This window comes from Amblyomma americanum, chromosome 10, assembly GCF_052857255.1.
Source record: "Amblyomma americanum isolate KBUSLIRL-KWMA chromosome 10, ASM5285725v1, whole genome shotgun sequence".
NCBI classification, from domain to species: Eukaryota; Metazoa; Arthropoda; class Arachnida; order Ixodida; family Ixodidae; genus Amblyomma; species Amblyomma americanum.
The window spans coordinates 63,492,098-63,508,256 of record NC_135506.1 but is presented as its reverse complement, the minus strand read 5'-3'; the positions used below and the strand labels follow the sequence as shown (position 1 = coordinate 63,508,256).

Here is a 16,159-nt window from a genome sequence, read left to right as displayed (position 1 = left end):
TTTGTTTACAGTGCCGTAGGTTGGAAACCCAGGCACGGCTATATTTATATTATTACTATGGGTCCAGCTGGCTTCAGACAAGCAGACAATGTGTTTTTTTCGAGATTGGAAGCTCTAGTGCTGGTGCACTAAAAGAGTCTTCGACTTATGCGCAGTAATATGTGGTAGTTCTTTGCCATAACGTAGTTGTCTTTTTAAAGAGCGTCGGGATACATGAACACTTAGCCTCTTTGCACACTGGGAGTAACACACTTTGCTGCTTCGGATAATCTTGGCTTGCAGGATGGGCAAACCAACCCAGAGTTTGATTTAAGGAGCTCGGCAGTATGGAGGAAGGGAAAAGAAAAAAAAAATGAAGGAAAAAGTCTCGCATTATGTTTTGAAACATGTTTATATAAAAATTCGCCCCACATGTAACATCATCATGTGGGAACCTTTGCGCATGTGCGCGCAGATGGATAAATGCGTAGCTGCTAAAATGTGCAGCAAATCGGGCCTGTGGGGAAAGTCGGTGAGGTCACATATTGGTGTGAGCTTCAGGGTAGTGAGTAATGCAGTGAAAAGGATTCAAGGACGGGTGGCGGACAAAGCCTGGATAGTAAGACTAGCTGTCTAATGTCATGTTCCCTCATGGGACAGTATTCTCAGGTGTTTGCAGATGAGGCTGTCGCTTCTTGTAAGAGTGGCAGAACTGAACAAGGCCGAAAAAAACTGTAGCTACCTGTATTGCATTCGGCAGGCAGTTGATGTTGCTGGGATCTTTGTTCTTGTTACTACGTCTTCTAAATTTTAGAACATGGCCTCTCAAACTGGGTTTTACAGAATTATTGTGTCTACTGCAGTTGTTTTTGGGTTCCCCGAGCATCGCACCTAAATCCATGCATGCCTCAACCTTCCATCTTTCTATTGCTCGCATTTTTTTTCTGACTAATCATACTGTAATAGCTCTCAGCACGTTTTGCAGCCAGTCATTATTAATGGAATTTGAGCATTTTTTTAAGGGACAAAGCATCGGCGTGCACTTAATTGGTGCATTAGCACTAAGGCTTGCAATCATGAAAAAACCTGTTTTCTGTTTGTCTGAAGCAAGCTAGACGTACAGAAAAAGAAAGTATGGCCGCGACTACGCCACACCAGAGTTTCGAACCCGCGGCAGCGTAAACAAATCAGATTTGCAGGCCATTGCATGAGAGCACTATGCTATCACTGCAACCTATCCCCCGTCATGTTTAACTACCACTCTTGTGCTGTGCATTGCATCTTGTCGTCGTCTTCACCAACTTTCATCTGTGTGCAGTGGATCCAGAACACACTGTTACCGCAGTGCCATCTTAAAGGTGCATTTAGCAGTCCCAAAACTTCATAGTACACTACCACTAAGGTCCCCAATCACCGAGCTTCGCATGAAGCCCGACATTGAGACCATAGCCTTGAACCGAAAGCGAAATGAAACGTGACGTTCTAGTGCATATACTTCGCATTTGACCTAATAAGCTAAATCGACTAATTTTTTTTGCATGCTTGTCAGGCAGAAAGGATGTAAGCCAAGACTCGCTGCGCTCCTTCCCTATGGCTAGAAATCTAGATCGCGCTCACCTCCCGTCTTGTTGATCCAGGTGGAGCACCGCGAGCGCAGAAGTCGTACGCGTCAATGTTGAGGCCCGAGGGCGGCAGTGAGAAGGCTCCGCCGAGCAAGGACGCCTCGCTGCCACTCTGTCCGTACGAGCTGGCCAATGGCGGCTGCCCCGTTGGCGAGCGTTGCTCCTACGTGCACGGACAGCTTTGCGACCTCTGCCAGAAGCCCTGTCTGCACCCGTTCAATGAAGACCAGCGCATGCAACACAGGGAGGTGGGTCCGAGTGTGCAACGTGCGTTGTTGCTGTTTGACTTGTGCTGTGCACTGGGAAAACTGCGCAACAAGTCGAGGGGACACTGAAGGGGAATGCTAAGCAAGGCTAGACTGACAGGTTGGCATCTCGCAGTCGCAAGTATGTCATTTTTACCAAAAACAGAGCTTTAATCAGCCATAAAATTGTGTAAAAGTGAAGTACACATGGTGTCATGATGAGGACTTTTACAACTGCCTCTGGTGCTGTATTTATGCACTTTCTCAAATGCAGTTCCACCGTCAGTGGCCAGTTATGGTTGAAAAATGAGCAAAGTAGTACGGCGAGCTCAGCCAAGAATGCAAAGAGTATTCAGCTAATACTGCGCAAAACAGACAACGGAGGGGAAGGCTAGATGCAAACAAGAGCTCTGAATCTTTCTTCTCGCATTGTGTGCACTCGAGCTGCGTTTCACCGTTTTGCAGCAAGTTCAGAACCGTAAGCATTCGCACATTCATGCTCTGTTGGGCTTGCCAGGCGGCCGGCGAAGCAGTTTTGTTCTCATTTCAGCTGTCTAATTGGCTACTTTGTGCAAGCTGCAGATGTTCTGGAATTGCAAAACGCGTGTTTTTTTTTTAGTTGCGCTCACACAGGCAGATATATGCAGGCACGTCAATGCAAGTGCATGATCTTCCATGCTTTCTGGAAAGGCAGATATGCTTTCCGGTATGCTGAAAAATACCAGAGAAGTACGACATGCGTGTATCATCACCCCTCATTTGGCTCATTAAAGAAGAAAGTTTTCTTGCGCAGGTCATGATGCACGCAGTACATGAGGCGCTGGTGCGCAAGGCTGGATTTTTGCGTTTTTCATCCGAGTGCTCGCTCACTCTATGGCGAATTTGTAGCATACAGGTGCGATCTGCAACTGGTATGAACAGTACATGCGCTTCCACGAGAGAAACGTTCACCCAGCTGGTGCAAGTTTGTCAAGATTATGCGTGCATTCCCTGTTGACAGCTGTAGCCCACAGGTGGCAGGCTACAGTTGGGCGGAACATACCGTGATTCTTTTCTGCTTACAACTCTCGGGAAGCTATTCACGATCGTAGAAATCGCAGCGACTACAGCCGAGTCGATCACAAGGGTTATCTGCGACCATACTTGCCTAGTTAACAAATGGGCTATAGTCGACCGTACAGCACGCCATTTGATGAGCGATGCGTGTGCAGTGTTTCACTCGGATGTGGTGTTTAATGAAATACGTTGCAGCAAGACTGCTGTTTGCATGCTTCTGAGGATTCCTGGAAGCTTAGGTGTTCATTTCAAGACAGCATACGACACACTGAAGGCCACATGCTCGCATTGTCATCGCTGATGTGTATATGTGTGAGAGCAATCAGCAGTTTGTTTTGCAGTCTACGGGTGCCCTTCTATTTATACCGTACGCTTGTGTCACAGCAAGATGCAGTTGCATGTGATGTAAATTTCAAGGTGCAGGCTGCCTGAGCCGGCTTGCACTTTGGCTAGCTTGTTCCGGTTTCTGGCAGTGTTTGAGATCTTTGGATGTGGCACCTCTGATTGGTTGGAAAGCTCTGTTGCAGATGCATCATTAATGTTAGTGTACTCGTTTTTTGCGGGCAGTTTGAATTTGGAAGGCTTTCATGGCTTTCATTTACGATTTTCTCAGCAATCGCAGCCACCTTTCCGCACAGAAAAAACATGAGTACTGTTCGTGAAGGATAATCCATCTTGCTTACTAGTTTTATATTTCCCTTTAATGTCCTTTGAAGAGGGTACGCATATTTCAAATCGCTGAAAGTGGCCAAAAATAGTTTTCCAAAAGTGAAAGCACCTGCCAGTATGATCCATTTTCTGTTCTTTCCCTTAGTTTCTTGGCTGAAATCTCCTGGGAATGGCTCGATAAAAAAATTTTTCACCGCGGTTATGCTGTATATCTGGAAATGGTCTAATAATTGCCATTTTTCGAACCCCAATATCTTTGCCATGCCGCGAGTGAGCGGTGCTATATTGGACTTGATGGAAAGCTTGTTTCGACTTCAGAGCTGATGCCTCAACTCTGTTCTACAAGCAGATGCAAATACACAAAAAGCAAAAACCTCACTTCGAGACGTCAGCGTTGGTCTCCTCTGTGGTTGCCCCTATGAGCAGGCGGAGTTTAAGCAGGAGGTGATGAAGCACTGCCTGCTCTTGGGCGCAGCGTTTTGGTTTCAGGCTTCAGTGATCATGGGTCGACACTCCTGTAAGGGGTCCTGTGGTACAGATCAAGCATGCTGCAATGGCCAAGCAGATCACTGAAATCGGGGTATTTATAATTTTAATCTGTTTCTGAAATGCTTGTTTCGTGCCAGTGGTATCTTAATGTAGCGGAAATCTTTGGCAGCAGATATGAGGTGGCGACCAGTTTGGGCACTACTTTTTTGATTGGCGGGTGTCCGCTTTGAACCAGGTTCCTATATACTCGGTATGATGCCACTTAATGTCGTAAGCTTTTTGCTTGCAAAAAAAAGAACGATATAGAGCAGTCTATTTATGATATTTACAAAACCTGAAAATCTGATCATAACTAATTATCGTTATATCTGGACCAGTAAAAAAAAAGCAAAAAGAGCTCGCCCATGTATTCCCCCATGCAAGTAGGCATTGCCCCATGCATGAAGCCACTGCCACGAGTGCTTCTGTCAAGGGCTCGCAGCGTCTTGGCGCTCTGCCAAATTCGCCAAGCTAACCACCCCCATCCTGAGCTCCTGTCAGAAGATAAACAGGCCGGGATGTTATCGGCGTAGAGCATCTTGGTGCGCTGCCAAGGTCTGCGCTGCGGACAGTGCGAATGCGCAAGAAAAGCGAACACTTAAAAAAAAAAGTAAAATCTCATCCATCCCGGGCGGAAACTATGCGTCAGGCTGCGTTGCGCGGTAGCCGCCAAGCAAGCTCCTCCCTCCAGCGATTGCGACAACGATAGCACTTGGTTCCCAAGGCCGTAGGCAGCGCTCCCGCACCGATTTCGCCACACTGATCCGTTCGTGGAGTTTTTACCACATTCACTTCAAAGTGTTTTATTTCAGATAAATTTTTGTGGTAAAAACTATCCGGGTGGCCAGAATCCTATCGTTGTATCCGTTATTTCGCCGATAATTGTATCATTATATATGGTTTATTTTTATATAGGGGCAATGGGAGAATTGATTAATATAAAGAATTTGATCGTTATAAGGGGTATATCATTATATCTGGTGTCGATATAAGTGGATTGCACTGTAGAAGCAAGCGAGATTTAAGGAGACTAATGCTCCTGTCATGCGGGTGGCTTCAAAGGCCCTCAAACTGATGTCTCATCAGCTCAGAGGCCAGTTTAGCGCTGCTGCATGGGTGGCTCTGATGGCTTGTCGAGTCGGTGGTCTATCGAGTAAACGAAGCAGCTCGAAACTCAAGGGGCTTCAAGCGATGGCTCTGTGCACTCTCAGATGCGGAGCGCTGCAGCAATGCGCTGGCTAATAAAGTGTGTGAAAAATCATCTTTGAAAAATATGGAACTTCAAAGTGTACAGCTCTATTGTGCCAAAAAAAAAAAAAGGGGCAGCCTGGGAAACGAAACACTGCATTAAGCATTATATCCTGACGACATGGCTTAGTGGCTATGGTGTTCACTGCTGAGACTGAGGATGCTGGATTGCATCCTAGCCACAGCGGCTGAATAACTTTGTGTTGTGCAATGTTGGTGCCCATCTAAGTGCTGAAGGTGGTTGAAATTAACCCCAAGCCCTCCACTGTGGTGTCTCATGCAGCACAGTTTTTTTGTCTCTCATAGCTTTGGGACCTCACATCCTTGCATACCTTATAATCATTCTGCCTGTCCTCTTCCTTGATCGTTTCGGCCTTGCAGGAGTGTGTGCAGCGGCACGAGCAGGACATGGAGCTGTCGTTTGCGGTGCAGCGGAGCGCGGGCAAGAGTTGTGGCATCTGCATGGACATCGTGATGGACAAGGAGCCGGCCTCAGAGCGCCGTTTTGGGATCCTTGAGAAATGCAGCCATGTGTTCTGCCTCAACTGCATCCGCAAGTGGCGCGGCTCCAAGCAGTTCGACAGCAAGACCGTTCGGTGAGCAGGCGGCACTTCGGGGCGACAATGCGGGAAAGAGAATGGGTCATCCCCCTCCTGCCCCCTTGTTCCGTCTCGTTTCTCGTGTAGTAACACAGTAACACAATGACACTTGTCTTTCCAGCACACACAAAACACATGGACAGAGGAAAAGTAGACACTATGGACTCTGGCTTCAACTAGATTTTATTTTGTGTGGGTTTTTTTGGGGAGAGTTAAATACGTTCTCCCCACTTAATTGCGGCTGACAGAGTTCAAAACCGCCAGTCCCCACCCCGTGATCGCGTACGCTACCGAGCGCACGCCAACCATGGCAGGCCTTGCTCTGATTGAACTAAGGAACGACACATTGGCTGACACAAACAGGCATTTATTGCTACAGCAACAATAACGCCAGCTAGCAACAAGATATGCTAATGAATCGAGGTCGTCCGACTCACCAGCAAGGTTCTGAGTGAATGTTCGCCCGCGCTAGGGCAAGGGATATACTCCGAGGCCGGACGGGACGAGATACGGGAGCCAGTCATCCCGCCGCTTCCTTACCCGTTGGCGAAGAGTGGAACCGCAAGTGACACGTCTGCTCGCGCTGACGATCCCAGCCGAACAGCCTTCTGCCCTCTCCCGCGTGCGAGCAGGCTCTCACGCTGCGACGTTGGCGCCCTCTCTTGTTAGTTAAGGTAACTAACAAGGGAATGTGCTCCTCCTCGAGGCGAGGCTGCTGCTGCACGGTGCATCGCGGGAAAGTCTACACAGGGGACTGCAGGGCAGATCCCCACATCTGCAAAAAGTAGCCATTTATATACAACACGCAACGCTGGTTACCCCTAGCGTACAAATACATTTCACGAACAGAATGATAATCAACGATCAAGAACGAATCTTTACATTGCCGACAACTCCTGTTCATTCTTTCACAGCGTCCGTGGTGTCTACTCTCCCTCTGTCTGTGTGTTTTATGTGCACGGAAAGATGACTGTGTTACAAACCACCAACTAGCCCAGCTTTCTACGCTTAGTTCTCGCATAGTCACTGTTGCAGAGAGTTTGTCCCTGAAAGCCACAGCTTGGCGTTGAGATGAAGGCTGCCGTTTTTAAACTAGGCAATTTGTGCTTCTATGCATGTCTTATCTTAAACCTAGTACGATTTGCAGCTCTCATACCCATCATCCTGTTTCAAACTGTGGGTCGGTACATATGAGAAAACTTGCTTTGAGTGTGCTTTGAAACTTGGCACAATCAGACCTTGGTTTGAAACTTCTCTCTGTGTACTAAGCCAGTTTTTTTGTTCTTTTAAATCCTTGGAAAATCTTTTTCATGTAATTAAGCTCTGTCAGTGACACCCAATTTTTATGGGGGTTAATGAGTAAGTGCACCTTTCCTTGAAATGTCCATAATTTTTCTTTTCTTTTTTTTTATTGTCAGAGCCTGTCCAGAGTGTCGAACCCCATCGGATTTTGTGACGCCCAGCAGCTTTTGGGTGGACATGGGTGCCGAAAAGGACAAGTTAATAGCCGACTACAAATCTGCAATGAGGTGAGCTAATGCTACCTGCTTGTTGTACCGGTGATACTGTTGATACTGGATGCCGTGGTACAACAATACAGCGTGCAACCAGTATAACCAGCAGATCTGTTGAATTTCTGGCAAAATAATGCAAGGGACCACTTTTGAATTGCTGTACTTTGACCTAAGCACCTTTGCTACTCTTACATTGGCATGAGATCTCAGTGTGGGCTGTGGCAACTTTGTAGGAGCTTATTGGTTTCCTTTGGGCTGTCTCCTCTGTTTTGCACTGAGTGTGCTCTTGGTGTGGGCACACAGTTTTGACACCTCAGTATGTCATGGGTCTTTATGTTGTCATAAAAGGTTGTTAACTTTTAGTAAGCTAGGTTACACTGTATCTGTTCGTTGGCTTGCTGTTCATCACAAAACCATTTCAAGGCCCTGCAGCCTCATCAACATAGGCATTGAAGTCAAGTTGGTGTCTCATTCACGTTGCACAGGGGCATGAGGCAGCATGGTTGGCAACTTTTTGATGTGTAGAACGTGCTGTTTGCAAACTCGTGATAGAGCATTGTGCTTTTGATGGCTTTGCTTCGCACCAGTCCGACGAGGCAGTGAGGCTGGTTAAAAGCTATGCGCTGAATTTGTTAATCAGGCTTTCATTATTTCAGTGTGTTACCGCTAACCATGACATGGGACTGTGACAAAACGTGTCTTGTAAAACGTGCAACCATGTGGCTGAAAAACAATTCTGCAGGCCTTGTGCCAGTGAAAGGGCATAATCTTCTGCGAATGTTGTAGGGCCAATGCTAAATATAGTTAGGACACGATTTGCGATAAGCCCAATGAGAATCTTTTGCAAAGCCATGGCTGGAATCTGGCTGTGGCAGCGCACGCATCCTTACGTCTGCACACTGGCAGCGAACACGATGGGGGATTCTTTAGGCGAGTCTCACTCTCTGCTGGTGCTAGGGGCTATTCTGTAGTGGCGGGTGCTGTGCGCTTGGTTTAGTGCCTTTGTGCGAACATTTGAGAGAGGCGGCGTTACCTAATAATAGAAGAAAACCAAAGGCATAGGAGTTTCTGTATTTTATTATGAAAGAGGAGGCAAATATTTTCTTCGAAATTTGAGTGTTGAAAACAACATGGAGAAGAGAAATCGCCCTCCACTTCTGCACATTTCCACATCTATAGCGCAGAATAACCTCCCCTTCAAGCGCCGATTAAATCTGTCGAAAGGAAAATTTTTTTTGTATAAATCGCAATCAGTAGACCAAGTAGAAGTGATACACAAAAAATTACGTAAAAGTGCTCTTATTTGAGCATATTTTATTCTCGTGCACATATGTGGACTAGCGCCTCAGAGCTGCTGCATGAACGTAAACACTGCAACATTTGCTTGCCTTTTCTAACTCATTGTTAGACATGAATAAATGTTAAGCTGTGAGAATATACGCTTCAGAGAATTATTCTCTAGCCGCCGCGGTGGCTCAGTGGTTATGGCGCTCGGCTGCTGGCCCGAAAGACGCTGGTTCGATCCCGGTCGCGGCGGTCGAATTTCTATGGAGGCGGAATTCTAGAGGCCCGTGTACTGTGCGATGTCAGTGCACGTTAAAGAACCCCAGGTGGTCGAAATTTCCAGAGTCCTTCACTACGGCGTCCCTCATAGCCTGAGTTGCTTTGGGACATTAAACACCCATAAACCAAACCTAAACCAAACGAATTATTCTCGAGCTCACGACCTATGAAACAGATAAAACGAGGCATTCTGTGACAACAGGCAGAGGAAAATTTGGCATTTCCAGCACCGAACACAGCTTTTAGATGTGCAGCCTTCACTTTGGCACCGCTGTGCAATTAACGTGTTCAGAAGTTTGCGCCAGTGGTTGCTTCCATCATAGGCAGTGCTTAAAGTCTGGCTCCATCAAGGGGTCTTGACTGATCTGAGCACAGGTGGAGAGGGAGGGAGAGAAAGCAGCTTGCGGCCTGTTTTACACATGGTTTCTGCAAAGAGGGGAAATCATTTTTAAAGGTCGTTGTTTGCTCAATTAACGTTGGAGACCTGAAACAAACTATCCCCATGCTCCACCAGCGTGCTGATTGTTGTTTTGTAGCCTTGGAGCTCAGTGGCCAGCTCTGAACTGACTCGTGGTGTAAGGGTGCAGGTTACCCTTTCCATCCCCCATTGTGTAGTTCTGCCATTTTGTATTTTTCTCTGTCTCGGTTTTATGCAAAATGTTACTGATTGTTGCTAACTACTGCAGTGAAATTTTCAAAATGATAGAAAAGAAATGTTGAGACTACCACTGAAAAGAAGCATAAAAATGGTTTCTTGCTTCGAATTTATGCAGTCTACAGACTGCATTTATGCAGTCTTAGATTTATACAGTCTATGTGGGGTTCTAGGATCCCTTTTCAGTACTGATGGGGGGTTTAGGATCCTCTTGGCTTTAAGCACTGATCATAGCACGCTGTGTTTGTCGGTCGCGCTTTGGAGGCACTTCTTTATCGGCTATTTTCATGAACAATGCTTCAGCGCTTGAGTTGTCCAACTTTCTCCTTGTAGAAGCATAGTTTTCAACCCCTATGAGCAATAAGCCCATTTCGTACCGCACTTGCCCGGAAACATGGCACATAGTAGGCTGAAAACACTGCTTTGATATTTTCCGCATTAAGGCTCCATGTCCACATTTGCGGACACGCCACTCTGAATGTCCACTGCAGACTATGACAATGAAATTTGATGTGCCGTAACTGTTTCTACATTAATCTGACATATTGCGAACAGTAAATTGCAAAATTCACGACCGTGAGCATTGCAAAAATATAAGCGGCTCACTCGTGCTGCCAAACACACCAGGATTCCCTTCTTTTCTTATTTACAAATACATTTCGCCGTAGCTGCAATAGGTGACATCACAAACTTGACAGGGAGGGTCAAAATGGTAAGAGCACAGCATTCAAAAGTGGAAATTCGCCTTATGTACGAAAATGCATGCAGGCTTATGTTGCATCCACATATGAGGTCACAGCACCTGAAGGGGATATTAACGACGAATTTCTTGACAATAAATTGAAGTTAGGTGTGCTGGCACATATACACAGCTGGGGAGATTATTCTTTTTTTTAAATTAATTTTTTATTTGGGCAGACTATTCCAAACATCAGGAACTGCAGTATGTGCCTGGATATGAATGACTAATTTCTTGACAATAAACTGAAGTCAGGTGTGCTGGCACAGATACGTAGCTGGGGAGATTTTTTTTTTATTTGCGGAGATTATTCCAGACATCAGGAACTGCAGTACGTGTCTGGAGAGGTGGGCCGACAATGATTTAAAGAATTTTGAAAAGCATTTTTTTTTGTGCTCTTTGTATAATAAGTTTATGGCATATGCAAATTCCCCGTCTAATGACGGTATTCCTCTAATATATACATGGAAAAGAGATTCGGACCATTACCATGCAACAGTTCTCTTGTATGTTCTCCTCTTTTGTTAAACTGCGGCTTGTGTTACTATATAATTACTGCAGTGCCTCATTTTCCAATTGTGCACATCGTAAGCTTAGCCATGTGGTAGCATGTCTATAAGATAGACTGTAGCTGGTTTAGAGTGCATGGAAGCTTTTTCTTTTTGCGGCCAAGTTTTTCTTTTCCGACATTATATTAGCAGTGAATTCTGTTAGAACAATTTGTCTAAAATGGTAATGACAAGGCTGCATAATGGCAGAGCAGTGTGACTTGCAAGCAGGTTTTGTTTTCTTGAAAACTGTGCTTAACTTTGAGCTGGCTGCGGCAAAGGGCAGACGGAGATGCTACCATATTTACACGATTGCAAGCCGGCCTATATTTTTTAAATTTGAAAATCCAATGAGGTGGCATTTACAATAGAAACCAAAGCATGACACCATAAAGGTGAGCCATATGAGATATCGGAAACGTTACAGCATGGTAGCAGTTTTATGTTTGCTGTGCGGCTCTACCCAGTAGCATACGGCTATTCTGCGCACTTGTTTGGAAGGATTTTTTTTTTTACTTTTAACTGCACACTTGGCGCTCATGGGAGTATCCACAGTTGACGGAAGGGCCGCTGTTCCAATCGCGGCAGCACCACCACTCAGAACTGCAGTGTTTCCGGAGAGTGTCGGTAGCTAATGGAAGAGCCGACACTGTACACAGTTTCTCTTTTACTCTGTTTGATGCATTTGACTTAACTGCCTGTCACTTTTTGCCAGTTTTAATGTAAAGCTTCGCCAGTCGTCATTTGTGCTCTGGGGCCGGTAAGCACTTGGCGCTTGTTCACGGCTATGTTCAAGATGGCTGTCGGAAGAAACGAACAACTGAGCACCACGCCGCAAGTTTGACGTCTCGGAATGGGTTATACAGGAGTGGTGGCTGCAGTGAGGCAGAATTTTCAGCTGTTCCAGCCTATGGCATGGTGCGGTTGTTTGTGAAGCAGGAGATCGCGGGACTTCGGCATTAGAATGACATCCTGTGGGACCGCACTAGTAAGGTAATTAGCGCACGTGTGGACGAGTAGTCTAGTGACTAATACATTTTCTTTCTGGAATATGCCTGTGGGGCACGCCCTTCTTTTTTTGAGAGCGAAAGCCTTACTACTGCCTTCTGTAGCTTGTTTGGCGTGTGTTTCATATGGCCTTCTCTTTGCATATAGCTTGCATGTTTTAGTTGAGTTGGAGGCTAACTTGCGACAGGGGTTCGGATCAGTGACATATGCACCTTCAATTGCATGCTTTCTGAGACTTGCGAGAGGGGTTCAAACCAATGACATATGTGCCTTCAGTTGCGTGAGGTGTCCATGGAGGTCTGAGCTACTGCGTCCTTTCCTTTTCTCAAAAACTTTTCCTTTCCTTAAAACTAGGGCGGTGCGAATATTCGAAATTTCGAATACGAATCGAATATGTTTCATATTCGGTTCATATTCGTATTCGAGAAATGATATTCGTGAATTTCTGAATATTCGAAAATTTCCGAATACTCAGCAGCGATCTTATACCGTGCCGACTTTCGTAAATTTGATTGTGGCAAAAGCGTAATATCTGGGCAGATAATCTGAATATAGAGTTTAAAGCTCCAGGAAAACAATATAAAGGCACTTTTCTCTTTCTTCTCCATCGTTTATTGCGTGGACCGATCGCATTCCGATGCCGCTAGGCTTGACCTTGTGCACAATTCCGCAAGTGGGCTTTCCCACATACCACACGTGCTGCGAACAAAATGGGGACGACCCACTTCTAACAATTGCAACGCAAAAGCGCGAACAACGCAGAAATCTTCAACCCCTATTGATCATATCTACTGTGACAACGAAATGACCGTGTGCATTGGCGTTTGTGAAATAACTATTGCTGATCACTGTCCAACTTTCATGTTTTTACCACACAGTTGCATGCATCCATATTGCAAAATGTACTCTCGAGATATAAGAACTGGAGTGATATTTTTTTTATCCTTCTGTAATACGTTACCTAATTAATGCCCACACCCATGGCATTCGTTCTTTCATCTCAACTCTCCGAGTGTGACCACCGCCATTTTGTTTTGGTCAACTACGCTATGCGGGAAAGCCTACTTTCGGAATTTCGCGTGAGGCTCCCGAAGGAGCGAGTCGAGGTCTCACAACAGGGCAAGCGATCCTGTAAAAATCCCGCCTATTGCATGGTGCACTGTAACCCATGCACCTCTTAAGGGGGCGTAACGGCAGGCGTGACAACGTTCGGAGGGCCCCTGTCACTAGGTCAAAAAAATAACCTGGTCGCATAGTTTTGGTTTCTGAGCTTCGCCACTCGCCCGTGGCAATGGCAACTGTCGGCCCGCGCATTCGCCAGTAGTCTAATCTCAGCACTGTGCCGCTTTGAGACACTGACTGACGCGTCGCTGGCCATTCTTTTTTCCTTTTTAGAAGTAGTCTCGCCATTCCTACGTCAATGTGCGTTCTCATCTCGCTTACGTTTGCAATGTCTTGCAGCGCGCCGAAACTCGGTGCTCGTCATGGGACTACAGGTGTTTGCACGATAGAGCCGTCTCACAAGACTACCGCTTTTTCTGTAGTTTTTTATTGCGAAAGCAATACTACGCCAGGTCTAACCGCCCGTCGTGCATGCCGTACTCCCCCCAGAGCCGGCTTTGCGCTTGGCAGGTAGTGTGACGTCAGCCCTCTCTGTTGCTATGATGACACGTGACGTCAGCCTGCTCGCCGCCGCAGCTAGAAGAGAGCCGCTCACCGCGTGTGCCGTCGCCCCCGAGCCGGCGCCGTGCCTAACAGGTGGTCTCTCCATTGATATGACGACCTCTTCGCCTTGCGCTTGCTCCGTGGTGGCTTCACTGGGATATATAGTGGTGCGCTACGTGTTGGTTGATCAGCCTCGCCATGGAAGTTACCGACGAAGAGTCTGTATCTGAATCTAGTTGCTCTACTGCTTCGGAACAGTTTAATACTAAGGTGAAAACTAAGCAAGCTTTTGCAATTCAACCAGGTTAAACCAGAGCTAAACCACAGCCAATTTTTTTGGGGGGCCGCGGGACATTTTATAAATCGACCTTCGAATAACCCGGGCATTTCTGTTGGTTCTTTGAACTCCGAATTAATTAGGTTTTACTAGCAATCATGTTATTTTTGGTTCCAGTTTTGTCATGTTATGGATTTCATTTTGCCTGACCACATTACAGGTTGGATACTGTTTAGTAGTATGCATTTCTGCACATATCATGTTTCTTTATATGGTGCTCGGACAGTTTAGTTTTGTTTATTTCAGTTTCAAAGGCCACACAGTTTTGGAAAAAAAAAACATGAGCAACAATGCTTGCGTGTTTATCTTTTCTGAATTTATTTTTTGTGCTGACCAGATATTCGGTATTCGATTTGATATTCGAAGCAATTTTTTCTTCATTCGATTCGTATTCGATTTGTATTTGAAGATTTCAATATTCGCACACCGCTACTTAAAACACATGCTTTCGCATTCCTCCACATAACCAGACTTAAGTATACTTAAGTGCCCTCAGAATTTTTTTTTGTAGCGATAGCTACATTACGGTAGCATTTTGAGCCTTCAGCGTGGCGGCGACGCAACGGTGTCACTTGGTTGGTCACGTGGTGCGGAGCAGCTGCCGGCGGCGCGGTGCCGTGGCTGATCACGTGGTTCGTCATGTGACCAAGTTCCACTCGACCAGCTGTAGCTATCGCGTCACTCCAGGTTTAACCAGAGCTAAACTACCGCCAATTTTTTTTTCCTTCCTGACGTGCAGTAGGGGAGGGCAGGGTCGACTTATATTCGAGTCAACTTAAAATCTTATAAATACGGTAATAATAATAAATACGAAGCAATCGCAGAATATTAAATGGGGGCAAGTACAGTAAAGTGCATAGGCTACTGCCTCAAATAGTGTGCACATACTGTAAAAAAAAAAGGCTGGTGGTTGAGCATTGGTGGGTATGAAATATTGTGCGAAAGCACAATTTTTTGTAGGTTGACACCACCGCCACATACCTCAAAGCCGGACTGAGGTGTGCATTGACCCGTGGGCACCACTTATGCACCTTTCCTTTCCTCAAAAATGAACGGATTGTGCGTTTTCAACGCAAACGCCAGTTAACCCAGTGAACACCAGCAGCCAATTACTCCAGCGCCATGTTTCTGCCACAGCGTTAATGCCAGCGCATGCAGCGCATTTATCTGTCACCACTACCACGTACCTCAAAGCGGGATTGAGTTATCCACTGAACCAGGGAGCCAGTTATATGCCTCTCCTTTCCTTAAAATCAGTGGAGTCTACATTGTTGTCAATGCCATCACCAGTGAACGCCTGCGGCCTATTGCTCCAGTGCCACGTTTCTGCCACGTGACCCGCGGCATTCACCCAGTGTGCTGCTAGAAGTGCTTTCGCACTGAAAAAGTTTCCTACGATTAATGTCTGCAGATTTATTTTCCTTGACAGCGTGGAGCATGGTTTGCTTGCTTGTTGGCGTGCAAAAAAGGTTTAGGTTCAGGGTCCACTTACTGGTACTCAGTATCCAGTTCCAAAAGCCTGTCATGTGCGGTGTTCCTCAGAGAAATGACTTTGTGCCGGAGTCTTTCGCCTGTTTTCGACTGTTTAATGTGAAACAACAAAGGCTGACGCTCATGGTATGCCCATTTTGTCTCATGGGACCCTAATATAAGTGTAGCAGCTGAAGTGATCATTGCCTTTTCTTGAACTCCTTCTCGAACGCCTTTTTTTTTAACTCAATGCTGAAGGTAGAAGGAGTCGGCCAACGCGTGTAGTGCCTTTCAATCCAGTCCCGTAGCAGCTTCGCTTTTGCTTATATTGTTTGTTAGATTTCCACGAATAAACATTTTCAGTCGCAGACGAAATATCTGCAAATCAGGCCCATGGAAATAAAAGTACGCGTGGACTATTTAATTTATGTATCGCTACACCAATGGCAGAGCGGCATGCCGCCTCGGGACTGACTGAAAGGCACTGCATGCGTTGGTCGACTCCTCCTGCATTCAGCTTTGAGTTAAAAAAAGAAAAATCGTTTAGTCCGATTTAAATTAGGGAAATTGGCTGCACGGGACGGTAATTCGGAGTTTCTAAGATTGCTCGGAACCTGTAGATAGAGCTCGTGCAGTAAAAAGAAGAGTTCAGATACCCCTTTAGTGCACATTTAAGAGCAAAGGAGGAGCTTTCTTGTGATGCACAATGTAGAT

General features: G+C 46.0%; 1 protein-coding gene across 2 annotated transcripts in view; it reads left to right on the top strand.

Annotated features, from left to right (window-relative positions):
* Window positions 1-16,159, top strand: part of LOC144107211 (E3 ubiquitin-protein ligase makorin-1-like) — a 37,776-nt gene that overhangs the window by 18,319 nt on the left and 3,298 nt on the right. For both annotated transcript variants that reach the window (XM_077640218.1, XM_077640219.1), the window contains 3 exons: window positions 1,617-1,849; window positions 5,729-5,943; window positions 7,365-7,475. In XM_077640218.1, coding sequence (XP_077496344.1) covers window positions 1,617-1,849; window positions 5,729-5,943; window positions 7,365-7,475 — 559 coding nt within the window. The remainder of the gene's footprint in view (window positions 1-1,616; window positions 1,850-5,728; window positions 5,944-7,364; window positions 7,476-16,159) is intronic.